The sequence below is a fragment of the Corvus moneduloides genome, chromosome 3, assembly GCF_009650955.1.
Source record: "Corvus moneduloides isolate bCorMon1 chromosome 3, bCorMon1.pri, whole genome shotgun sequence".
Classification (NCBI taxonomy): domain Eukaryota; kingdom Metazoa; phylum Chordata; class Aves; order Passeriformes; family Corvidae; genus Corvus; species Corvus moneduloides.
Window position 1 is genome coordinate 106,759,070 of NC_045478.1, and position 26,948 is coordinate 106,786,017.

General features: G+C 40.3%; 1 protein-coding gene across 1 annotated transcript in view; it reads right to left on the reverse strand.

Annotated features, from left to right (window-relative positions):
* Positions 1-26,948, reverse strand: part of ALK (ALK receptor tyrosine kinase) — a 313,122-nt gene that overhangs the window by 207,106 nt on the left and 79,068 nt on the right. The window contains 2 exon segments of the mRNA XM_032103223.1: positions 9,016-9,180; positions 20,351-20,470. Coding sequence (XP_031959114.1) covers positions 9,016-9,180; positions 20,351-20,470 — 285 coding nt within the window.

The following is a 26,948-nucleotide window of genomic DNA, read 5'->3' on the forward strand; positions in this document are numbered from 1 at the left end:
TTCATTAGAATCTAGGCAAGTTGCTTGGGGCCACCAAAACAGGCATTGCATGGTATTATGAAATTTATTTTTTAAAGACAGAAAACAGAATTCTCATTCAGTATCCTGTCTTTAACTCTGCAACCTTCTTTGGTTATTTTGAGTGGGATAAAATAAGCATGCCGAGTTTAAGCTTCTATAAGAGAAAACAACTAAGCTCAGAGGTCCCATCCCTTCAAGGTAAAGGTAAAACTACTTTGGTGAGCTTTAACATTGACAATTTCTGTCAGATTTAACCTCTGAAGGCATGGCTAGGGGAATACTTCTTGCAACACCTCTGAATAAGTACATATAATTGTGTCTTCCCAAAAACGAGATATTACAAAAGCATTGGTACCAGCACATCCTTTATATACCGTCATCTAAACAACTGAAATGTCATCAGAAAACCAATTACAGAAATGCTAAAAATCAATCTTCTCTTTACCCAAATTTACCTGACAAAATGGTTAAACTGTACTTGGGTTTAGCTACATCCACTCTAAGATCCTGACCGAATCAGTCAGGAAAATGATATTTTCTTCATCATGGTTCCGAATTAACAATTTCTTATCTCTGATTAGTTAGCTGGACTTTGTTCTTGGCAAGAGTCACAGCAGTAAAACCTTTTATCTTTTAAAGTTCTGTGACTCTCTTTTAATGTATTCATCCAAGCACAGGTGTGTAAGATAACTACTGTAATACAACACTTTATCATTGATGTGAATAAGAGCAAAAATATTCCAGTTCTTGTCAATTTGATAATGCTTTTAACAATCTCACAGAAGAGTTGTGTAGAAAATCCCACATGATAACATCTATTCATTAAAAGTGGAGCAAGCCAACTTCATGAAAAAAACGCTGGGGACCAACAGGCCCCAACAATTGTTAGTACTGATTAAGGTGCAAGGGACACAGGTTTGGCACAGTGGGGAGCACAACTCACCTTGGGCTACTGATTTAACCACGCTGGGCTTTGGTTTCTCTCTGACAACAGGCAGAAACCCTTCTCCCAACTCTTCAAAACCATACGAAGTGCCTTGTTTAGTAGAGCATTCTCAGAGCCTCCGGGTGAAGTGCTGAAGAAGCACAGGGTATTGTAGTACTTGGCAATGGATATAGTTAGACCATGCTTGGGAAGGATTGCCAAAATGCAGCCAAGGGGCTGCCAGGCTCACAGGGTCTTGCTGATACTTTACCATACATTATATTTTTGTGTACAGAGCCATATGTGTGAGCTGTCACTGCGTGGTAAAAAAATAAACCCACAGAAAATCGAAGCAGCAGGTAGGCTAGAAAGAGATCAAAACTACCACATAATGTACTAATCCATTGAGTATTTTTTTGCACAAATGTGAGTTTTCAGTGCTTAAAAAGTTATATTTAGAAAACCCTCTGAACACAACATGTGCATGGGCACACACGAGCATTTGGTGATAAAGGACACTGTCCCTACGTTGTGGAGGGAAAAAAATTTACATATGTGTGTTAATCCAGTAGTCTTTTCCTATACAAAGGTCAAACGCAGCCGAGAGCAGGACACACTTCCCTCCAGCTGTCCTTTTAATATGCCTCTCATCTTGCCAAGGAGAAACTGTCATTAGGAGTGAGAAAGAGACCATTTTACAACCCATTTATTCTTCATTGTCTCTGCCTTTTCTGGATATACTTGTTCGAGTACATTAGTCACAGGTATGCAGCAAGGCATTAGAGCATGCTAACATCTCATGCACACTGAAATTAATTTTTCTTCTTCAGCTTAGGGAAGAGACTGCTGGATGTTGAGTTGCATGCAAGTCTTCACTGAATTAAGGAATAAACAAACAAGATTTCTAAAAAATCAACAAACCCACGTGCTTCTCCACAGTCTGCATAAATACATACCTACTCTATAAACAAACACGCTGTCCTGCAGCGAGACAATAATTTGCCTCTTTAGAGCAGGCTCATTAAAAGTAAATAATTTTGCAATAACAAAGTACAAGTGTATTCCTAATGAGAAGAGCAAGCTGCAAAATGCTAGAAACACCTGGTCCATTTTTTTGTACTGACAGTGCATGAGCTGGAATCTGATCCTTATAAAAAGGCTGTATCTTTCCTTCTCCACAGCCCAGTGGACTCTAGAAGCAAGTTTGGTTTGCATTTAGTGTCTTAATGTTGCATAAATTCCTATGGGTATGTGTTGTAACACTTGATACTCTTATGTTGCCAAATTGAGTATTAAAATCTAAATCTCATCTAGAACAGCCAGAACTATTCACTGTAAAAATTATTTTTAATTCTAAACCCCCTTTTTGTATACAGAGAACTTGATAGTCATCCCTACAAATCCATAAACCTCTCATTTGCAATAGGATTGATGAATAATTTTCAGTCTACGTTATTTCCAGACCTCACTTAATTCTTCTACTGTTTTGCTTGTGGTATGTAGCTGATCCTTCAACTCACACTCAATAATTACTTCCACTGACTAAATCTTAAAGAGGAAAATAATAGGAAACTGAATCCCACTTGAACTAAATGAAAGTGCAAAAGTACAAATGTTCACAAACCTTCGTGGGATACCTGCAGCATATAAATAATAAAACTAGGGTGGTATCAGCACCTTAAAAAGATACAGCAGTATCTTTTTAAGGACTATTCAACCATCTGGATTGAACCTTTGCAGGCCAGGATGATCACGTTCTTCTCCAGCATTAAAGAGACAGATGCAGTAAACATTCAGGTCTGCAAGTTTTTTGTCAAAACTTGTGATAGGTTCAAAAACATTTTTCTTCCAATCAGAAATTCTCCTGAGAAAACAATTCTTGGTTTGATGTTTCTTTTTCCAGGCCTAAGGTGTCAAGATCTCGAACTCCATGTAATGATTTAGTAAATAAGAAATACCTGTGGTATCTTGTTCAAAAGACACATAAGCTGGATCAATTCTACGAGATCAAGGCATATCCTCAAACCAGTATAAGAATTAATGTAAAGGGAAAACTTCTGTCTGTCTAGTGTGAGCCCAGCTACTCTCTTTACTCTTTATTCTTTCCCCTGGTAAATAGCTATCTTTTTCTGAGAGAATTCCCCCCCCCCCCCTTTTTTTTTTTTGTGGAATTTTAAGTGATATGAGTATTTTTTCTGCTTCAGTTTTACTTGAAAAATAACTTCTCACCTACTTATTTCTTGCAAGCTCACAATGATTTATACTCTACTGTTTTGTTAATAAAGTGATAATCTGAAAGAAAATATTATTTGTTATCTTTTATTATCCACCTCATTCTTCTTTGTCTGATGAATCATAAATTAAAGACAGAGGCCATTTTATAATCCTGCAGTTCATTATCTCCCATTTGCTAATATGCTCAGTGCCTTAGCCTTGCTCTATTTCTTTAGTAATAATTACAAAAATTAAAACCACATTAACACAATATGCAGATACTTCTTGCTTTAGAACTTACATAAGAGCTTTTCAACTAATCAGTGGCTGGTTAAGGCACTGTCCTCATTAATCTCCCACTTCCCCTGCCATCCTTCATGAAAGTTTAATCTACATTTTCCGTTAGGAAGTTGTCTCAACTGGTGTTCACATTTGCAGGGTGGCTTATTACTTTTTTGATTTTTATTTTGAATGGTGGTCATACCGCCACAACTTATCTCTTCATCAGAAATTTTTATCAAGCACCTGCATAGTTTCCTGGTCCTGAAGCCTTTAAATCACAGAAGCAGAAATTCACTTGCTTGATCTAGAATCACAAGATTTAAAAAAAGAGCAGGCAACCCACTTGCATAACCACAGTCAGGAATGGTAAAGACTCCAATCCTTCCTGCATAAAACTGCATTTACGGTTAGAAACAGATCAGTCTGACATTTGATCAGACCTGGACTCAGTCTGTGTGCAGTTGTTTTGGGTCCAGCTGCTGCTGGTCCTGCCTCCTTAAATACAATGGATTAATTTGTACTAGTGGTTCTCTCTCTTCTTTGTAAGATTTGACTCCGTATGAAGCCCCAGCTGTGGTCTCAGATCGGGGACCACAATTACTGACCACAATTGTGTCTCTGGGGAGCACAGCATTGCAAGAAGCTGAGCCAGTGCTTCTCTGGAGGAGGGAAAATACAAGCACTGCAATAAGGTAACAGGAGAGGTGAACTCTGAAAAGCCCCACTTGCTGGTGGCTGTCAAATAATCCATGATGGATGTCAAACTCAGTGCTGTATCCTAGAGGCCCCCATACCCTGGGTTTGACTCAAGAGTTGAAAGGCATAGAATTTATGGTTGGTTTGACCCATTTCAGGTTTATCAGAGAGGCAAATGACTCTACCTAGAGCATGACAAACACATACATCCACACAGCTGAAAGCGCAGCTTCCTTGGTCTACAAACTCCTTGCTTCTAACCACAGACTGGGTCATCTCCTTAGGAAATAGTGCCACAGTTGCAAGATCTCCATTTCCTCATATTTCATTACAATAGACTGCAGTGCATTTGCTGGTATAATATATTATGAAGGATCATGAATAATTAAAAATTAATCACACTTGTCAAAATAAATAAATGCAGTCAGTGATGCAGAATGCTTGAATTTTTTATACCATATTTTTGCTTATTCATGAATTAAAAGAAGCCTAGTAATCCACAATGGATTGCCTACTCATTTCAGCATGTACAGGCCCAATTCAGATCCCAGCAGGGGAGGTTTTTCTGTCAATCTTTAGCACATCAGTGGAACTTTAACCTTAAATCTCTGACCCTACAGAAAGTTACATAAACCAGACTTGGAAATGTGAGTTACTCCAGCAGATCTTAAGGGGCCTAATTGGCAGATACACCAGTGATTCTGTCCCTCACTGGTCTGCTTACAAGATGTGGGGAACAGAGGAGAGTGAAGCATTTTAGCACAAATTTTAAAAATCAAAACTTTGATAGCCTCCCTAAGCTACATTTATATAGGCAAACAGCCCTGCAGTTCTTCCTACCAAATACTTGATATTTTTGCATGGTTTGTTAGCATTCCCAAGGCTTTAACAGAAGAGCAAATACCAGTAAATGTTTAAATAGCAACTTTTCTCTGACTCTCTAAATTAGTCTAAAACTGTTTGTGCATTTCTATCCTTTTTCAAAGGGAACCTAAGCCTGGGCTGGGAGGTGAGGGAGGGACAAACCACCACACCGACCCTACCAGACCAAAGATCCATTAACTTTCAACATCTGGCTCTGAAAAGAGACAGGTGGAAATACATTGGAAAGAATGTATGAACAGGGAGAACAAACAAAGTTGTCCCCCACCACTCCGGACCTTCAGGAACCTGTCGCACAAGGACTTTCTGAGCCAAAAAAGGTTCTGTAGAGAATTTAGTGGCTGTAATTGCTCTTCCCTGCATATATCCTGTCAACTTGCATACCCACAGAAGGTTTCAGCACCAACACTACCCTGGGAAGAAAGTTCCAGAGTTTCACTGTTTGTTAAATACTGAAGGATCTCCTTTTGTTTTGCCTGACATCTACTAATTTTGCTTGATGCTGTCCAATACTGTGTTAGAAGAAATATCAACTATTCCTTCTGTACTCATCCTTTCCGTGCTTTACAAACCCTTGGGAGTTTATAAACCTTTATACATATTTTATAAAGATTTTATAAATTTCTGTGATTTCTGTACAACTCAATGTATTCCTTTAGATGCCTCTTGCAGGCAGGGTAGTGCTAGTTAAGTGTTCCTAGAAGACAGCCACTACATACTTTATCATCTTTTTTTCCATTCTTTCAAAAACTTTCCCAGCTGCACTAAAAGATTTTTGATGCATGGGATCTAGAATAGAAGACTGAGTTCTAAATACAGCTGCCCCCCACATTTATACTATAGCATGTTCCTGTTTTCCACTCCCTCCCCAGGAAGCCCCCCACATCACATTTACTTTGTGACTGTTACTGAGGTGATGCTTTCACAGCTCTATTCTTACCTCTAAATCAGCTTAAGTGATGGTAACCAGGTCAGAATCTGCCTGCATGTATGTCAAACTCTGATTGTCTCCCCCACCACCTCAATTCAAACAATCTGCATTAAATTTCACCTGCCACTATTCACTGGTTAAGCATCCCTTTCCAATTCCTTGCAACTAGACTTTCAATCTTTTACCCTGAATAATTTAATATCAAACTCTGCCACCTCACCATCTATTCCTATCCACAAGATCAATGATTTGTGTGACACTACACGCTGAACATGCCAAGTAAGTGGATTGCTCAGCTGTGACTGTAACCAGATGCTGAGACACCAGAAGTTTGTTCTTACTCTAGGAGCCTTAATCCATGCTGACTTCTGATTTCTTGACACTGAGCTGTATCATGCTGCTGGGACAGGGGCAAAAATACAGAAATTCTTCCAATGTCTCTCTTTGGAAGATCTCCCAATGATTTTCTACTGAACATTTTACAGAAACTCGTGTGAAGCCTAATGAATCATAGCAGAGGCATTTGTCTCTATCAATGTCTTGCCATGACTTGATAACCAAGTGACAAGGATGAGCTAAACCATCCCAAAATCTAGTTAAGCTATCTGTTTATCTCTGTGCATTACTGTCTGCAAAGGAGATGAAACAAGATTGAGATAATTGCAAGTACAATTTGCAGGAAACAGTGGGGGTTGGAACTACTGTGCTTAATTATTTCAGATTGAAACAGACCACACAACTATCTATGCCAAACAGCTGTAATTAAAGTGATTTAAAATAGAGAGATGCTAGCTCCAAGTGTTGATTTTCAAATGAGTCTTTATACATGCAAGAGTTACAGTCATCGATGAGTTGCAGACCTACAGTTCTACTGAGAAAAAATTACCACTATGTCCAACATGCCTGGCAAAAACAAACATACACAAGCAAATAAACCACACAAAATAATCCACCCTGATGCCCCACAAATCTAAATCCACTTAATCAATTTGACACTGGTTACCTGCCCCTCAGAATAGAAGCAAACAGCAGAACACAAGTTTCAGCCTAAATTGCCTATATTCCAGGTGAGAACCCCCAAACTTTGGGCTTAGAAATGGAATTTTAACCCAATAAGCAATCAGAAATCATCAACTAATACCACCTTTGGTTTCAGGCTACAGTCTCCCTTTCTTCTGCTTTGACAGATACATAAAACTGGGTTAGACAAAGGTACAACTTTACTGAAAAGAATCCAAAAGAATCATACATTGACAATGTGTAGCATCATGGAGACCTGGCCAGGCTCTTTAGCTGGAACAATACATTTACTTCCTTGTGGGTTTTCCCCATTTTTTCCCCACTCCAGAGAAATGACAGCTATTCTTCTCAATTCAAAACAAGGTTTTAACTCCTAAATTTCAGGGGCAGCCAGCTTGCACTAGAATTTAAGAAACAGAAGAACAAAACAGACATTCTGATTTACCTCAAACTTTCCCAGAACTGTATCTTTGTAGCAAGAAATTCAGTACGCGTGTGGATGTTCATTGATGTGGAAATTAGAAGATATTTGCATGCAGCACAAATGTGGTCCATCTGCTTTACACACGACACAGATCACACCAAAATGACTTGGTCTGCTGATGAATCAACGGGCCTTAAAAGTTAATTTACAATGGCTATCTGGGGAAAAGTACTCTACTGTTGGTATGGATGAGAAAACAGAATATGAATGAAAGCACCACAGAAAATTTCCTCAGTATTTGCCTGAACATAAGAACTGTTACAAGCAATCAGACTGCAGCTCTGCAAAGTCAAATTCTGTCTTTAATGCTGGCTTCTAAGAAAAGGATCCTTTCACTTGCAGCCTTCTGTGTAAGAGGCTTCTTGAGTCTAAACAGACTGTTGAATTAAACATCCAGTGATGAATGTAGTCTGCAAGAATTCATCTGAACTTTCTTTAAACTTACGCACACTTCTGGCCCCATAACATTAATTCATGTATTTTATTAGCACTACATGAAAAATGTCTCTGCTTGCTTGCTCAAAAACCTGGAACCCACCACTTCACAGCTGCTTTCCAATGCTCTTCAAACTGCATTTTAAAGACCTCTAACCCCTGCCACCGCAGATGGAATAGAGTATCTTTGTCTGTTTAGTTTTTCCTACTATGGAAACTGTTCCATATACCTTGTAATTTTTGTTGTCCTTCCTGACACCTCTTTGTTTTCCTGGATAAAGTTTGTAGCTTTAACTCCCCCATTTCCATTTTTGTAGGTCCATTCTGATCAACACCACCCTCTAGAGAAAGGTTCCAAGCAGGTGTCACTAAGCTGAAAGGACGTTAAGAATTTTTCTGCTTTTCCAGGATTAGAAGAGCACAAATATATCTAAAAATTTTTCAGAACTTACAATCTTAATGAAATATGCTGCTGTTCACAGATATGGTCATAAGCAGGAAAAGTAATTCCAACAAACCAAATCTTTTTCCAAGAAAAGAAAAAAGTCTGCTGCACTCCCATCTTTTGAAACCTCCGAGCTCTCTTTAGAGACAGGTTCTTTTTTTGTATATTAAGGACAAAGCCCATCTTTTGTTTTCTTACCAAACAGACAGCCTAAGCCCTGGACAAAAGGATATTGCCTAAAATGGTCTGCAAACACACAAGTGGTAAACAGAACCTAGAGCAAAGACCAGACTCTTCCAAACACTGAATGACCTTAAACACAGGCACCATAGTACAGTTCTCATCCAAGTATCACCCATGGCATGGGCCAGCCCAAATCAGATATTACACAAGACTATATTTGATACTTTGCTTCCCAGATATACAATCAAGCTTGTCTTTAGATGAAAACAGATATCTCCTGTGCAGAACACGTTCTCCTTTTGTTTGTCACTTGGTTTTTACTCATTATCTGCTGAAGCAAAGGGACTATAGCTGTCTTTAGTACTTCAGGAAGACATGGTTGCCTACGTGGGGTTTGGGGATTTTCCGTTAGGGTTATTTTGGGGGGTAGAAGCAAGGGTGTTTTCATTTTAAAACTAACCACAACCGATGACATTGCACAGTTGCATTCATCTTACCTTTGGGTGTGCTCTCAGAGTGATCTCTCTCAGGCCCATCCAGGAGGTCTAGATGCAAGATTTCCTCTGCACTCAGTCTGACCCAGGCGTTGTTGGGGGTTTCCTGATCTTTTGAGGTAAAGGAATATTCCAGCTCACAAGGAAATTCAAAGTTGCAGTCAAATACTGGAAAAAGAAAATGGACATGCAACACACTAGGTTAATTAAATCCCATGTCCTCTGTGCTGGAAGGTATGTACACATACACATGCGTATGCACACTCATTTTATACTTCAGTAAGTTAGGGCTTGGTTTTTTCCATAATGAGGCAGAAAGAAATAGGGAATTCCATAAACAGACAGGAAAAATGGGCCTGAAATGGGCCACACAGAGAGGTTCATTACGGAGGCAGCAGCAAATCAAAAGGAATGCCCAAGAGCCAGTAATTCCCCTTCAGGACAGGTCAAAGGGCAGCTCAGGCTGAAGTGGGGAAAGGCATCATCTGGCTGAATGGAAAATAGCTTAGTCAATGGATGAAATGGGACAGAAAGCCAATCTCTTCTGGGATACTGCTTCAAATTCAGCCAGGACCATTAGAGTGCAAAGACTCCTAATGTGATTCATGCCCATGTTCCACCTCGGTGAGCACAGGTCTCTACAAAGAGAGTCATATATCCTGGGCATATGGAATATGCTGGAAGCCATAGGGACTGTACCCTGAGAGGTGACATTTTGACCCCTGGATTTGAAACTCTTTCCTGAGACAACAGAAGCAACAGAAACCTGACTTGCTGCTGCAAAACATCAGTCTCCAGGCAGCACAGCCAGCAACTGCCTCCAACAGAGATTTCTCTTTCTGAGATGTTTCTCTTTCAGAAACCCATTACCCTGCTGGTACAACTATGATTCATTTCCCAGTGTCCAGTTTACCATCACACCATAGTTCGAGTTGCTTAACACAACATGTAGTGGCAACCTGCAAGGATTTTACTTTTAATTGTCAGGATCATTAATTTTCTGGAATGCCCTGTATATATTTGCTTTTGTCACCACAGTCAGCACTTCACACAATAATCAGTAAAATAAAGAAATGATTTCTGAACTAACTCAGTGTTTCTGAACAAGCTAGATCCATTTGAAAAAACCCAAGGAAAAAAATACAGCTGCTTTTGGAATCTTTTACACTTTCTTTCTGTCCTGCTGTGCTATGCAGGTGAAACAAATAATCTGAATTAGTGAAATTACCTGATTTTTTTAAACTTCAATTACTTTCTCTATTAAGCATCTAATTTCTTCTTTGTGGGCACAGATCTATGTGGTTCAGCCTAGTCTCCTGGTGATAAAATATTTTCTAAGCTGAAGGTTAATACTGTTGCCCTCTTGCTATGCTTTTCCCAGCTAATTTGCCTTTTTAACAGCAAGCTGGAAGGAACAGAGTCTTTTTTCCAGTTTATATTTGATTTTCTTAATCAGGTGCTTTATCATTCACTCAGCATTTTAAATACTTCACAACACCAGGGAAACCATATAACATAAGGAGTCCATTTACACCACAAACAGCAGTAACAAGGAATACACACATTTCCTTAAATCCAAATGCACAAGGCCCTACTCTCTTCAGGCCTCTAAGTTATCAATATAAATTTCATGATGCACGAAGCACACTTCAATTTAGGCAGCAAGGAACTGTGGATATATTCATGGAGTTTATTACTGCAATATCACATCCAAACCTCAGACCACTTATTTCTAGTCCCTTAGACGGTCTTTAAAAAAACCAAAACAAAAATCAAACACAACATTTTTTAAACTCTGTTAAGTGTTAGGAGTCTATTAAACTTTGTACCTAAGCCCAGATGGACAAAAGAGCAACCAAACACTCAACTACAGGCTACAGAACATATATTATCTTTACTAGTCATAGGGAACACCTTGAGCAGTATGTGTTTTAAGGCACTGTCAAAAAAAATACAGAGGGGAGAAACACAGCTCATACAAGGATTTTTTTGATGGAACTCACTGGATGACAAATGGGACAGCCCAGCCCAAGGACCACACATGGCAAGAACAATCATTTCAAATCAACTATTTCATTCTTAGCGCATTTCTCTTCTCGATCAATCTCATATATTCTTGAGCTTTCCAGCAGCTGCTGCTTGCTTCCCCTCCTCTCCTGCCCAGCTGCTTGGAACAGAAGCCTTTGTGCTCTCTAACCCTCTTGACCCAAGCAGAGAGGCCCTGCATGGATATCCTCAAGGAGCTCTCATTCTCCTCCTCCAGTCCCCCCAACAGTCTGGTTGTGGTGCCACAAGCACTCAATAGCCAGCTCTGCTCCCCACTTCAGTCTCACTTTCCAGAATACCCCTCTCAAAAGAGAGCTATCAATCAGTTGTGGAGCCCTTAACACAGCAGGCCTCTGACCTACAACTGGTACAATTTAATTGGGGTAAGTGATTAAGTAACAGTCAAGTAACAGTCACCACATTGAGTGTTATGACCCCTGCAGACAGCTGAAGACTCTGCCTGAAGCGGGGAAAGTAAAGGAAGAAAAGGCAAGCAGCAATGCCATTTCCTTCCCTTGCAATGAATAGCCTACAGAGAAGTGGCCATGATCTAACGTGCCGGCTGTGGTCACATTGAATGTCCTTTACAACAGGTCATTCCTTGGAAGAGAGGGAGGCTCACACATCCCACAGTGTCTGTGAGTCAGTGGAAACACACTTGCAACTTTTACAGGATTCAATAGTCGCCTCACATCACCAGAATATCGGTACTTTTCATAAGCTCTTATTTAAATTAGCCCTGTATCAGACACAAATTTCAGTGCTATTATCCTATTCAGTACAAAGAAATGATGACAAAGAAATGCTATCTGATGCAACATAGAAAAATCTGTGCAAACAGCATCCAGTCTTCCAAGGCTAACATTAACTTCCTACCCTCAGGCTTTCCTTCTTTCACAATGTCCTTCACTATTGACAATGTAATATACTTCATAAAAAAAGAATTATATACAATAATTTTTTTTTCCACCGAGAAGCTGGTCTTAGCTATTATAAGACCACATAAGCCACACTTGCAAATACAAAACCTTCATAATACTTGAATTGCTGCCACAAATCTCCTGCCATTTTTTATACCACTGCATAAAAAAATAGCGTTTCTCCTTCCTTTTTCACTTTTGTCTTAACATTTAAAGGCTACACCAAGTTTATTGTTCTCTTGCCCAGTTAAGCACAGAAAGCAGTAGCCATGTGCCTTTGGAAGCAGGATAGCCATTCTGCCTTTTACTGAAAAGCCAAACACTGGAGGAAAGGCAATTAAAACTAACACAACTTATAGTGATTATTTTTTAAACCCACTATCAATATAAATTGACTAGACACAGAGCTTTTGGGCTTGAATACTGTGCCTAGTCAGTAAAGTGGGATCATTTTTTGTGATTTCTGATGACTTTCTAAAAGAGATGTCACAGAGATTTAAACCAAGTACAGGCATTTATGTCAGACCTATATTGACACTACAGATTCTAAATGCTCTATAGGAATTTAAGCTCCTTATAGAAAAAAACAGCAAAGTCTCTTTTTAAATAATAAATAAAAAAACTCCTAAACAGAACAAACAACTCTTTGTCCAACAATCTCTTTTATCTGCAACTGCTGGGCTTGAGAGAGGCAGAACAGATAATTTATTAGAAGTGGATTTCATCATCATTATGCCTTTAAAGAGGAAACAAAAGTGATGCTTATAATGAAAATAAGATAAAAACCTGTTTAAGAAAGGCTGTAGATACAAATCAGTTCAGCTTTTGGTATGTAAAAAGATACAGAATATTAACTACAGACTGAAAAGCCAATTAAGCTACTATTCAGTTGAAAAGACACTGGAATCTGTGTTTGTCTGATTATGTTAGAGTCTTGAGAGTGTGTCAATTTATTTATTTTTTATCAACATACCTAACAACAATAATTTGTGCACAGATAACTAAAATATCTGGCAACCACATCTGTTTCAATTAAACTGATTAGAGTTCTCTAATAAACAAATGTCTTAAAATAGTAGCATAAGTAATACATCAAAACACAGTAATTTGTGGGAAGTACCCTTTTACACTCCAGCACATCAAATTATGGATCATTCATTTTTGGGTCATCTTGGATCATTTGTGTAACAACGCATCACAGAAACATACCTTATTTAGAACAAAAATAGCCTAATTTAGAGAGATAGATAAAAAAACCTGTTCCTGTCAAGAATCTATTCTGATTATCCTTTCTTCAGTTGCACAACAAAAGATTAGGTCTATTTGATCTAAACCACCTCTCCCTTCAACCACAAAACTCTCACCAGCAGGTAGGTTTCTCTTAGACTACTCCCTTCTAGCTCTACATGTGTCTGACTTTAAAAGATCCTTTTCCCTCCTGGTCTGCTGACTCCTACAAATCACTCCTCAATTACTCTCAGGTGGGCACCCTTTTGGAAGGGTGTGGTTGCTTTCTCACCACACTGCCACAGCCAAGGGAGCAGGGAGAGGTTCTCTATTCTCAGCAGGACCAGCTTAGTGAGGTACAACCTCAATGGCACCTCATCAGCTCACACATGACTAATTTATACTACATCTACAGACAAATGCACAATGTAAAGGTCACTTACACTGATCAAGTCAGGACCACAGTCTCCCTCAAGAACTCTTTCAGCAGCAACAATGAAGCAGCAGTGTAGAAACAGATAAAATATTCTTGCACAGGATGTCTTTTTTCAATACAAATATTGACAGATATTCCTTGTGGAGGAGACATAATTTAAATTGTGTAGTAGAGATCTGCTCTGCTGAGTGAGCTTTGAGACCTCCATCAATACCCACTAACCTCTATTTTACTCACGTTATAAGGCCTATAAGCTTTTAATTTATGACAGGGAAATGACAAATTGATTTTCCAGTTATTAATCCTAGTGACAGAGCCAGTTCCTAAAGCCTTCCCATTCCCCCTGAGTACAAAAGGGCACAGGGCATTCAATCTAAGGGTTTCAATTGCCGCATCAGGCCATTCTGAATTTCTATTCACCAAACCAGGGTGCACATGCGGGGTGCCACAAAGAAGCCTGCAGCGATAAGTATTTCTCCCTGAAAATAGACCGTAAATAGGAGACACTGTGCTCTCTGGCTGTCAGCTCACCCGCCTGCTGAACACCCAGGAGGACCTAAATGCAGGCCAGGTCCTTGGAAGTGAGCATTGTCTTACTGGAGCAAAGAAGAGGTGAATTCTTGCAAATGAATTTCTGGTGCTATATTTCAGCTGTGTAACTGGAGATACAGTAGCAATTTAAAATGAGGGAATCCACCACAGGATGGAAGGGCAGAGGAAAAACGGCCCAAAGGGGAAGGGAAAAGGTGTTGGCAGTCACACAAATTCAATAGCAAAAACAATTGCAGGGCTTAACTGCCTTGTTCCTGCTGAGCAAGCAAGTCTAAAGGGACACTTTCACCTGTTTCCTTCCATTGCCTAGCTCTGAGAAAGGGCAAACTGCACATTTTAAGGGATGCTTATGTCCCATGTATCCCTGCCAGGCACCCTGGGTCTTACTACCCTTAGCAAATGCCTGTGCCAATAATCACCACGTGCTCCTTGGGCCGCTGCTCCAGGAGTTGACAAATGTGAGAGCAGCAGTGTGGCCTGACAGGGGATGTGGGGAACTGGGGAGGCACTGGCAGAGCCCCCCAGCATCGCTCCCTTCAGCACAGCTTTGGGGTCCATCCCATCTGAGGCACCTCAGTCACCTGCGGGGTCAGCAGTGAGGAGAACAGCTGGGCACCACGCTAGCTCCTCTCCCTGCCCTGAGATGCAGCCTGTTCTCACCAGGGACCTGCTTTTAATTTCAAGCTACTTAGCACAAGTTAGCTTATCGCTCTCCGTGTCCTTCCTCCGCACCAGCAGGTCTCTGAGCACGGTGCCCTGACCTTGAAATTACTGACAGCTGCTGCTGTACCCTCACAGGGCTTCAAGGGCTCCTCAGAGCTTGCTGCCAGCAAGGAAGAGTCCAGTGGGGCCAGTTTCTCCCCAGCACCCAGGGGTGGTGCCTGCTGGACAGGGTCAGGGCTGGTAGCACAGCGCTGCTCGTCCCTTCGATGCCCACCTTGAAGGAAAACAACTCAGGTTTCCTTTGGAAGGGGCTTTAAGGTTAGATTGCATTCTGAAGAAAAGGTTTTAGAGGAGCTAAATATTTCCCCAGGGAACATCCCAGCAACACCCTGGGAAGGGTGCTTGGGCCTTGATGCCCAGCACAGAGTGAGCTGCCTGCCTCCCTGTGGAGCCCGGAGCTCTCCTCATGCCAGATGCATTTAAATGAATCCTCTGGGGAGTGAGCCACAGCTGATGGGCCACTGCTTAGAGAAAACAGCAATAACGCAGCTATTCATTTATTTGTTAAGAGAATTGTAAAAATGACAGCATCTACTTTATATCCACCCAGCTCCTCAGCGTGCACCAGGGGCTGAATCACCAAAATCTCTGACAGCTGCTTTGTTCAGTGGAAATCAAACTACAAAGAAGGGGCCAGGACACCTTCATCAATCAATTATAAGCACAGTCTTTCAAGACAGCTACAGAGAGAGGTGTGAGGAAGGGGTGTTGGGAGAACAACTAGCAATAGCTCTCGTTTTCTTTCCTCCTGCTCCAAGAAGTGTCAGAGCTCATTATCCACACAAGAAATATTTGTCCACCAAGTCTCCCATGCATGCAGCAAAAACAATACATGAAAGTGCATTTCTAATGCCAGTTCTAGCCAAAAAAAAAGAAGTACTGACTAACAGCAGTTGTTAGAAAACATGCTCCAGTTGGCACAAAACAGTAGTTGGATGAACTGTCATATTTTGACAATTCATACAAGGAACCTCTTGCATGAATTTCAAAAGATCTCTAGAGAAAATGAATACTTGAGAGATGGGAAGAAAAGACATTTGTTGTTTTACTGTGTGTTATTTTATTATTGAAAAATGTTGAGCTGTCATAGACATATTATCTGCAGATGAAAGACAATATAAGGAAAAGAAAGTTAAAATTTCTCCCTAATATTCCTTCTTGCTTAACACAGCCTTCAGTTTAGCTAGGCAGACGCTGCTTTTCCTGACTTTCCTCCCTTTGGATTTCACCACCACTGCACATGGCCAAAATACCAGCTAATTGTTAAACAAGAATTCCTGCAAACGTGTACAGGGTCACAGCATCTGCTATTTTATATGGAGAAATTCTATTAATGTGGTGTGAGTAACTGCCGTTAATTGAAGTCTTGCCCTGTTCCATTCATAACGCTATTTCCAAACTACGTTAGATCTTCTAAGATTGCAAAAAGGATGTGTTTGAATTAAGATGATACATCACTTTCCCAATATCTTTACTAAGAAATCATTGACTCAGTTTTCCTCTGGGATGAAGTAGCATTCTCCTTGTTCCTCTCCTGACTTTATCTCACCTCCAAACTGGATCTTTCTGTAACAATCAGTTTGTATCCATACATCTCATTTATGCCATGCTGAGCCAAGAATCACAACACCTTTATCGTTCTGAAGATGTCAGTAGTAGTCTGATTTGCTATAGAATTATCAAACAAGTAGTCATAGGAAGCTAACTGTAACATGAATTCATCTGGCTGGTGCTCTCTTTCTCTCCATCTTCCCTTTCATTTGATGTTCAGACTCGCTGAGTTTTGTGGCAGCAGTGTATATATGGTACCTAACTGATATGAATGAAATAGTGGATATGACCTACCAGAGAAAAAAATTTAATCATCTGACACCTTGGTGAGCAACTTTCGTGCCACTGAGCATCAAATACGCAGCAAGAATGACCCCAAATTATCCCATAGTAAAATTAGTCCAATGCATTTTTATTTTTTAGTCAGTAAATCCAATTCAGTAAATTTGGAACTCATCACAAACAACATTCCATTAGAAAGCGCAAAAAAAAACCCCAACAACCCTGTCAAATTAGTTTTCTGAAGACATAGAGCTGAGTGAAATTATTAATGAGTTGTTAATAGAGGCCATCCTGTGGATTAGGCTTTTAGTACCTCTTAAATCAAAGCTGTGAATAATTATGCATTCTTGTAGGTGTGTGTTCCTCCTCTGCTGAACTCACCTTTTCTAGATGCTTTTAAGCACAATAGTGACTAGGTAGCCAAATTTGCTCTCATCCTGAGTTTTAGTCCCAGTTGACTTTGCCATCCAAAACACCACTACTTCCTAAACTTTACGGGGGCAAAAAAAAAAAAAATCTGTAAACCATATTACCTGGGAGAGGTACTTCAGTACTTTGCCCAGTGCTGCTTCAGAGCAGCCAAGGAGTTCATCTGCTACTGGATAATGTGACAGAGACACAAAGCCAGCACAGTAATATACGAAGAGCTAAAAAGAAAAAGGCATCTCCTGTTTCCTAAATGGGCCAACATAGCAACCCTTAGCCCTGTTATTCTCATGAAATATGTTCTTCTTTCAGTGCAGAGTTTAGGTGGGTTGAATTGCATTTGATTTTTGCTCCAATCAGTAGCACTTTCCACAGCTGGCACACCCTGCCAGGATCAAGCTCCAGATGCAGAGTTGTTGCCTGGCCCAGGGAGATGGAGAGGATGAGGCACAGAGGGGTGTGTTAACTGCATGAAGGTCCGGAGGGGCAGCTGTCATCTGGAACTCCTGTTACACAAGCTCATAAGATTTTATGCAGTGGACAATTGATTTCTTATGGAATACCTGTACAGAAGAGAAAAATTAACATTCAACCAGCCAGGACAAGAAATGAAATATGTGGCTGGGTGCAGTTACTCATGTAAGCCTCAGGACAGAGATCCATCAGATCTGCAAATGGGAGATTAATATGCTACCATAAGTCCACATATGCAGAATGCATTAGAAGCTTGTTCTAGCCACAGGAAACAGTCTGAGTGTACCTCAAGAGAACAAAAGGATATAAAAAATTTGGAGATTTAAAGTCTCTTCCTGCCTCACAGGTTGAATTCCCAGATAATTTTGACTTCACATGTGATTTTTACTCTCTTTCCTGAAAGGCAGGTGGATTTTGCATCTCTGAGATGACTGATGATTAGTCAGTGCTAGGATTGAGACAAATATAAAAAATCTCTAGACAAAATAGAAAAGGAGTCTTGTGAATGCACGACTCAAGTATCTTGTGGTGCCAGTGATTATCTTTTGGGATTGCTGCATTTGGTTTCAAAGATATCATCAGGCGCTCTTCCTACCAGAACTACCAGAGAGAGTCAGTCAGAATTTTTAATTCTGAGCAAAAGAGAAGAGAACTTAGTTTGGCAGAGGAAGAAGGACACCACGTACCAATTTACTCACTCTTTCAGGGATTTCTCCAATAGCAGAACACAGAGAAAGTGTAATTAAGACAACTAATATTGCCCCACTCCAGCAATGTCAGCCAGTTAATTAGATGGGTCCCATCAGATGATTAGGCAAACAAAATTCTGATAGAAGTTTTACTGAGCACTCTGTAATCAGTCACACTGGGAGCAGTTAAGGAAAGCTGACAGAAGAAGAAAACACTCTAGCAGTAAAAGGCTGCTGGGTTTTATTTCTGCTTATGATTTATTGTGTGATTTTGGATTAACCACTAATCAGAAGACTGGGTCCTGGGACAAGAGTACTCGCCTAGAGCTTGGATGGTCTAACCTTGTCTTCTTCCTCACTCTGCTGAGTCCCTGCATGACCACCTTCACAGAGCCATGTAGATCCAGGGCTAGTAAGCAGCCACTGAAAGGAACTGTCCACCCTGTCATGCACAGAGCAGCTCTGAACAGAATTCCAGCTCCCCGGGAAGTTTACTAATAAACATTGCAGTGGCTATAAGCTGAAGGTATGCAGAAGAGTAAAAGTTGTAGGTGAGAAGTGTCCTCTTAGTCTTGGGCTACGCCTACAGGTTCTGCTGCACATACACACATCAGTCCCCTGTGTACTGCAAATCTCAAGTGGCAGGAAGTGTCTGCACAGTGATGCTATGGGGTGTTCCAGACTGAGATGTGTGGCTTCCAGGGCTACTGCTACCCTTTATTTAAATTTTTGTAAATGTTAAATTGCAAAGCTAGAGAAAACAAATTACCCCTGCCCCTCCTCAAGATTCTCCAGGAATTTCAAGGTGCATATACTGAATTACACCTGCTGAAGAAGAAAACAATTTAGACTTGTCCTGAGTGAAGATTGTATTTTGTGTAACACCTCATCAAACTCCTGCCTTTCCTTGCAAAACAGATGGTTGGAATGTGGTAGAATTTGGTCTTGTGCAATCAGCTAAAATCATCATAAATCATTTCTGCTGAGATGCAGTACATTTATCTCCATGTGATGCTGTCACATGGAATCAGTGCTCTTAGGTTTTAAGAACAAAGCCTTCCCTTAGAATAGTATTACTGAGAAACTGAAAGAGTTTAGGAAGAGGTAATAAAGGATAAATTAAAAATCATTCTTGCAACTTCTGAGAAAACCAAGTAAGGGAAAAAAGATTGTACTACTGTTGCTTCCAAAATGAAATTGGTGTGTCCTCATCACTCAAGCAGATACAACAGCTAGGAGCAGATATTGTATGCCAGTGGAAAGAATATATATTGCACACATAAAAGGCTGCAACATAAATTTGAAGAAATATGGGGCTCCTTCATATAGGTAGGTCAAACTTTTCCCTCAAGCAGATAATTACAGGCTTGGGGTGAGTAAATCTTATTAGCCTCTCAGCACCTTATCTCCCCACATAGAGACTGGTAGTAGATATATAGTAGATATATTCTGCTGCAGTCACTTTCTGGATTGCACGTTAGATATTGCCTTGTGCAGTCCAGCCCGAACTACGGCCATCGTACTTCACAGTGGAATGGCTGTGGATAGCCAATAAACAGGTCATACCAGAGAACAGATGAAAACACATTCCCAGATTTTGGAAGGGATGGGTGTTAGAAAAGGAGATGGAAAGCAAAAAGCTCAGTACACAGCTCATCTCTTTATAATATTGGTGAATTTCAACACACCACTCAAATATTACAGTCTGGGACCTTGTTTTAGAGGGAGAAGGGCAGGCTGGGGTAGTCAAGGTCACCAGGCACCTCCATAGAGATGGCAATGACCTCAGGCTGGGCTGGGCTGAAATGGGACTCCTGGGCCCTTGGGCATGGTGGGGGAACACCCAGGGGCAGCTGGGAAGGGACACCAAGGCTTACTAGCCCCCTCAGATGCTGCCAGTATGGATATTTTACCACAAAACATTTGAGTTGTGTTGCTTTACTCCAGTATTACACCAAAACCTTAGGCAGGTAGTTGCAGCCTCTTGAGGATAACATATTCATGCTACTCACTGTGTCGTCCTCTGTGGGAGAAGAAAGGGGATGTGTCTCTCATGACCCAGGTCAAGTTCCAAGCAGAGTAACCAGGAGGAAGAGAAGGGCTCCTTGCTGGGTGATCCAAAGGGCTCAGACCTTTCATTAAAAAAAAAGAAAGCCAAGAAAGAAAAGCCCATTAAGTATGATGTAGCTGTTTGCATGTTACACATCAAATGCAAAGAACTTAAGCAGCTTTATTGACCATATGCAATAAGCACCAATTTTCAACTACTTCTTGGTTGGTTCTTCCTTCCTGATACGTGCATGCACAGGGACACAGGAGAGTCATTGCTTTACAGTGCGAAATTATCATCACCTAGAAAAATTGTCAAGTTTCATCTCACATTGATTCTAAGTTCTCTTTGACCTTTCTGTCCCCCAGTTTGGATTTTTTTTAAGTTCTGCTAGCATAAGGAGATCTCGTACATGAACAGGCAAACATGTACCCAACCTGTGTTCAACAACCCAATGCATCTCAAAGATGCTTTCGGTGATTTACATTACTACAGTGACCCGGAACAGGTGAGTTCTGTACACATCTGCACTAACTCTGCAAGACCACAATGACATTAGAGGTGTAAAGAGAAGCAGTGTCTGAAATAACACAAGCTCAATGAGCAAAGTGGAATACTGCAAGCTTTGAAAGTACAAATTTTCCCTGTGAATGTTTAAGTTGGGTTTTCTGAAGATATCAGGATCTTGGTCTCATTTTTTGAGATCCTCAGAGGAAAGGTAGGATTAACTGTGTAGGAATACAGGCAGGAAAAACTTGTGGTTGGGAAATTCGATTGATAAAAAAAAAAACCAAACCTCTGGATTTCTGATTCCTCTACAGAAGCCATAAAAAACCCCAAATTTAAGGGAATAATAATAAACAAGGTAAACAGATGAAATCTTGGGGAAAACACTGCTTTGATTTTGTAAAAGCTCTGCTTAGCCCTACTTCCCACTTCCACCAAAAAAAAAAGGGGAAGATTTCAGAGGGACTTGTTGGAAGCTTAAACACAGGGTGTTAGTTGTGCCCTATCTCGTTCTCAGTGCAATCTCATTTTTAGCCCACTCTTGTAAGTGAGTAACTACAGCACAACCAAGAGAAAAATAACCACTCTCATGTAAGAGCTGTAACTCTTAGTCCTCGCTTAGAGCAATAATCTTCAAGATAAAAATGGACTTCCCACTGTATTGTAAGACATTCTTGAGTGGCAAAAAATGCATATCCCTAATGGCTCAATTAAACCTGGTCTCTATGCTCAGCATAATAACTAAATATCCCCATTGTTGTTTAAAATGTGGCAACACAGAAGATCAGGCCAGTGATTTGTGAGGGAAAGTAGCAAACCTGGTGTCCTGCTTGCAGCTGTCATTGATGAAGTGATAGGTAACCATGGCTTTTCCTCCCTAACATCAAGACACGTCTTTCATTAGTCCCTGATAAAGCTGCTTGTGGAAAATAATGTCAGGTTTCATTACAACAGTTACAATAACTGCTAAAAGCAGATTTTTTTTCCCTACAAATGTGCTTCACTTTGATGCTACTATAAAATAATAAATAAAAGGATATTAATAAAATATCAGCCCCTGAAATAAGCTGGTTTTCAAAGCCATGTGTGTTTTGCCTGATGTGAGATGTCAGACCAGTGTCAATATCCCTGTTTTATAACATCTGTACACAGTGACTCTCCAAAAGAGGGAATGATTTAATATCCTGGTCACAGATCATTAATCTCCCCCAGACAAGAACTCCGGGGCTCCTTTACCCAAACAGACACAAATGCATGCAGATGTCTCTCATTTGGTATTACCAGAGAGCCAAGACCTTGTGTTGAAATCCTGTGAAAACTTCACAAAAACCTTAAAAATTGACCTGCTTCCCATTTCTGTTCCCATGGCAAAATAATCTGATAGAGAGTCACTGAGGTGCATTTCCCTCCCTAATGCTTCAGTCACAGAACTTAAAATTAAATCTCTTCAGCTACCCTGACCAGCCTTACCTGGGAATCACTGCCACGGGAATCAGCACTGCAGCAATCAGCTGCAGTACTCCAGATTCCCTGGCACTTCTCACATTCCAAAAAATGCCTCTCCATATTGCATTCTTCAGAAATCCTGCCTACCTTCAGCCTCAGCTAAGTGGAAATGTTCCCTCTGGCACCAATATATGCAATAAATTGAGATAAAAAATAAGGTTGAACATCTGAGCAGAGAAGACAAGGCAGTCCAGGCACCTGGACCCACCCTCAGCAGCAAGAGGTCAATAAGAGATAACCTCAAAAATTGGAAATTTTTAGTCTATTTTTAAAGAATGAAATGGATTCAATTAGATTCATCTTAACCTTAGAACTATTTTTTCCCTTATTCTATAAGGTTAATTTTGGAACTTCATCTCAAATGATTTGCTTGGGCTATTGGTCTGAACTTGAAGACAAGAAGATTGTATCAGAAGTTATGAATCTTCCCCTATTAAGTTATGTTCCAAGAAAGATGCTGGGTAAAAGGTTTTTGTATAGCCAAGAGGCTACTCTTCACAGTGAGGAATGATTTGATTTAACCATCAGCTGTAGGTTAGGAAAAGGAGAGACCTTTCCTCTTCCACCTTCAGGGCATTTTACGTCCAGAAAGATAATAATAGGAGATGATTTCAGCTAAATAAATTCTTCTTGGGCAGCAAGGGTAATGCAAACGTAGACCAGATTCTAACCCTTTCACAAAATAAAGGGGTTTTTCCCTCTCCAAAATAATTCAATTTAAGCCAAAAGGCACTGAGAAAATGTGTCTCCTTCTTTTTAGATATGCTGACCTCCAATTCCAATTGTTTGTATCAGGGTACTCTGTCACTTGTCAAAGTAACCCTAACCTTTAAAAAAAAATTAATGGATTGGCAACTGGAAGCTGACAACTCCATTTTTAGTAGTCAGACATATGGCGAGGTACAAGAGAGGTTTCTTTGATATTCCTGCCTGAAGACATATCCAGGGCCAAATCCTGGCCTAAGGTGCTCCATCACAGCAAGAAACACGCACCTGAAGAGAACATTAGACATTTCTGTTCTTTAAACTTGTGTGAAGGTATCTCCTTAGGGGATGTGAAATTCATTCAGTTCACCAGGAGTTTCAGTTAAAAAAAAAAAATAGAAACGGGCTCATGTGTACTGAAGTCAAGCCTTAAGGCTACAAATTCATTAAATAAAATATTTATGTATTATTTTAATGAAAAATACCTCTTTAATAGAACAACCCTGCATGCTCACGTAAAAATGGAACAAGAAAAGCTTTCTATGTGGGTAATTTCTAGACAAACAGGATTTCCTCCGTTTTTTGTCTTTTCTGGGAGAAGGAAGAAATACCCCCAGCAATTAACATATGTAATTTTCTAAAGATTCACGTAGTGCAGAAATGTGAATGAATTTTTAACAAAACACTCAAGCCTTCTTTAACCAAAAAATGCTCCTCCATGTAACCAAATATTGCTTATTACTACCTTTGGATATTGCTTGATTACTCAGCTCTCTCACTGTGCTGAGTCTGTATTTGCAGTTTCTTGGTGGTAAATCTGAGGTAACAGACCAGCATGTACCTGTGCTCTAGATTTCAGAGTTGCAACAGTGTAAGATAATAACTGAGATCAACATGTACTTTCAGCTACATCTACATCTAAAAAATATCTCAAAATCACTCATGTTTGTTTGTGTGGAAATCAAAAGTCAACATTAGTAGTATTTGTGGCTCTGATTTATAACAGCCATGAATAGCTATTAGTAATTATTACAATAATGTGTTTAGAAACAGCCACCATTAAGATCGGGATTTTCCGATCCCTGGGAAAGCCTGACATTTCAGGAAAGGTTATTCCAGTTCTAAGAAAAAGGTGGAGATTTTCCACAGAAAGGATATTACCACATTAAGATCTGGATTTTCCAATCTCTGGGAAAGCCTGACATTTCAGAAAAGGTTATTCCAGTTCTAAGTAAAAAGTAGCAATTTTCCACAGGAAGGATAATAAGCAGTTATCTTTCCACTATTAAGAAAAAGAAGGACTAACCTACTCAGAACCAAGGCAACTTCATTTCATTAAAACAAAAAATCTCACAGAGAGCTGACTGCCCCAGGTAAGGAAACCTTTGTAGACTTCTCCTATGAACCAGAGGCAGGCCAAAGGCATTTTTGGGTAGAAGCAGATCCAACCCTGCAGGATCCTGAAGCCAAACATCTTGATCTTGCAAAAGTCTCAGGACCCTGTCTTTATCAAGCCTTGGCTGGCTGTGACCAGCAGGGTATTCAGGCTTGCCTCTGTCCAGCTGGAAGTGTAAACTCCAGAAGCCTTCATAAACAACTGCTGAGCTCCTAGCTCCACAGAAGTTCTTGGTTTCTGTTTTTTGGAGGGTATCCTTCCAGCCCTCACTACCCTCCAGTATGCAAACTGGAGGGAAAAGATCTCCTGAGAATTCCCACTCAGCTTCCCAACTGATCTTCACAATCACGCTAATAGTACTCAAACCACTTAGCAGCTTTCATTTTTCCCCTCTTCCCATCTACAAACATAGTCACCCATGAAAGTGCAAAAACCACATTTTATCGAGGTGACCAAGCAACACCAAACCCAAAAAACAGCCGAAGTAAACACTTTGTGAATAATCCATACACTCAACCATGCTCATACAAATCATTGTCTAAATGAAATTTAGCAGTAAAATTCAAATTGTGTTTATGGTCCTGATGGAGAACAAGGCAGAGGGCAAGGTCTTTCCATGCAGTTTCTTGCTCTGAGTAGTTGGTAAGCTCTTCTTACGCTAATGAGTGGATGTACTCCAGGGGTTTTTTTCACTAACCTTTTCAACAGTATGAAAACGTTCACTGACAGTCTGTCAAGTTTATCTTTTTCAGCTGGAAAATATATTTAATAATGCATTATGTTACAATGATTTTATGTCATATTGAAAGCCTGATGAGTGCAAATAAACTATAGCTTGTGTGTGTCACAAAAGCTGTGCTGGATTGCTACAGAGAGGGAATTTGCATCTAGTGGGCTGTAGCAGACCTGTTGATAGTGAATTCAGTCTGCATGAGGCACAGGAGGGATCAACAATGTTGACTGGCAGGTGCTTGATGAGTAAATCTGGGAATAACATACACTTCCTCTACATAAAGCATGTGTCCCTAGCAAAACTGTATTAACTCAACCACTAGGTTATCCTTCTGACCCTGACTACTTTTTTTTCCATTGCAAGCCTTGTTTAAAGTTTTCTTTTAAACCCTTTCTGTTAGCCATGTACTTCTTCCCATCTCCTTTTCAATTGGAATATTAACTTTTGATTGAAAAAACCCAAATGAATCATAACTGATTAATCAGCAAGTAAGTCACAGCCCCATTCTTTTTCTACTGACAAGGCTGTTCCTCTACCTACCATAACCCATAAACATTTATTGATGCAAGGAGAGTCTGTGCTAGGTCTGGGAGAGGTGGTCTGAACAGTGGACCTGTAGGAAGAGGAACACGAAACACACAAACTGCAATTTGATCAAGACGTTGCAATAGGGAAATATTAGCTAGGTATAATGTGCTGCTGCTCATTACAGGAAAAGAAATAATATGCATTTCCATACAAAGAGCATTAAAATAAACCAATTACGATGACCAAGCTTATAATAACTAGTACAGTTTAAAAATGTACTGCCATCTAGAGCATACTACTGCATCTCAGGTGCTCTGCAGCTGCCGAAGACCTGCCCAGTAAGACACCACAAACAGCTATGATTCACTGATAAAGAGCTCAGGGCCTCAATTACAGACCAGGCTAGGAATGGCTTAATGCTGTTACTCATCTGTGTGCGCACAAGAAACCTTTAAAAAATCCAACTGCAGGCTGAGTTTTGCAGTAATAATCTTTTACAGCACAATTAAGCACCTCTGTGGGCAACGCAGAGGAAACAAAAGACTGAGTGTTAGTAATTGAACTGCTCTTAACTCTGGCTCAGAGCCTCAAAAGCTGAGGCTGCTGGCAGGACTACATCAAGGGATGTGCTTCTCTGGCTTGTCTAGCCTGCAGCTTAGCTAAACAGGGGGGAAAAGCCCTGCAGCAGCAAAGCTCCATGTACAAACACGTTCTGAATTTTGGATGCTTGTGCTTTGTATCAGCTTTTAGACATTTTAGGGTCACAACTGGAAAAGGAGTATTGGACTAATGATTTTGTAGGGCTGTGGTATTTCAACACAGGGCAATACTTGTCCTTGTCTTTGGACTGATAACCAATGCATCTGAATTACTGACCAGATATGCAGTGAAAACCAAAAGGTATAATATCTAACTGTTTCCTGAAGCACAGGACCTGGACAGACCTTCAGACGCACAGACAGTAGGAAAATGTCAGGTAGAAGTCTGGAGAAATGGTAAGCTTTCTACTCAGGCACACTAAAGTACTTCAGGTTGCAGATGTTCTGAATTTTTTCTGTATGTGTGGAAATAAAGTGACCCTTCCACTGTTGTCTGGGGTATTTGTGTGCTGTAGCTCAGAAAAACTTTCAAAGGAACAACTGAGAGACTGAATTAATGTTCAGTATGTGTGTCAACATTAGAGAG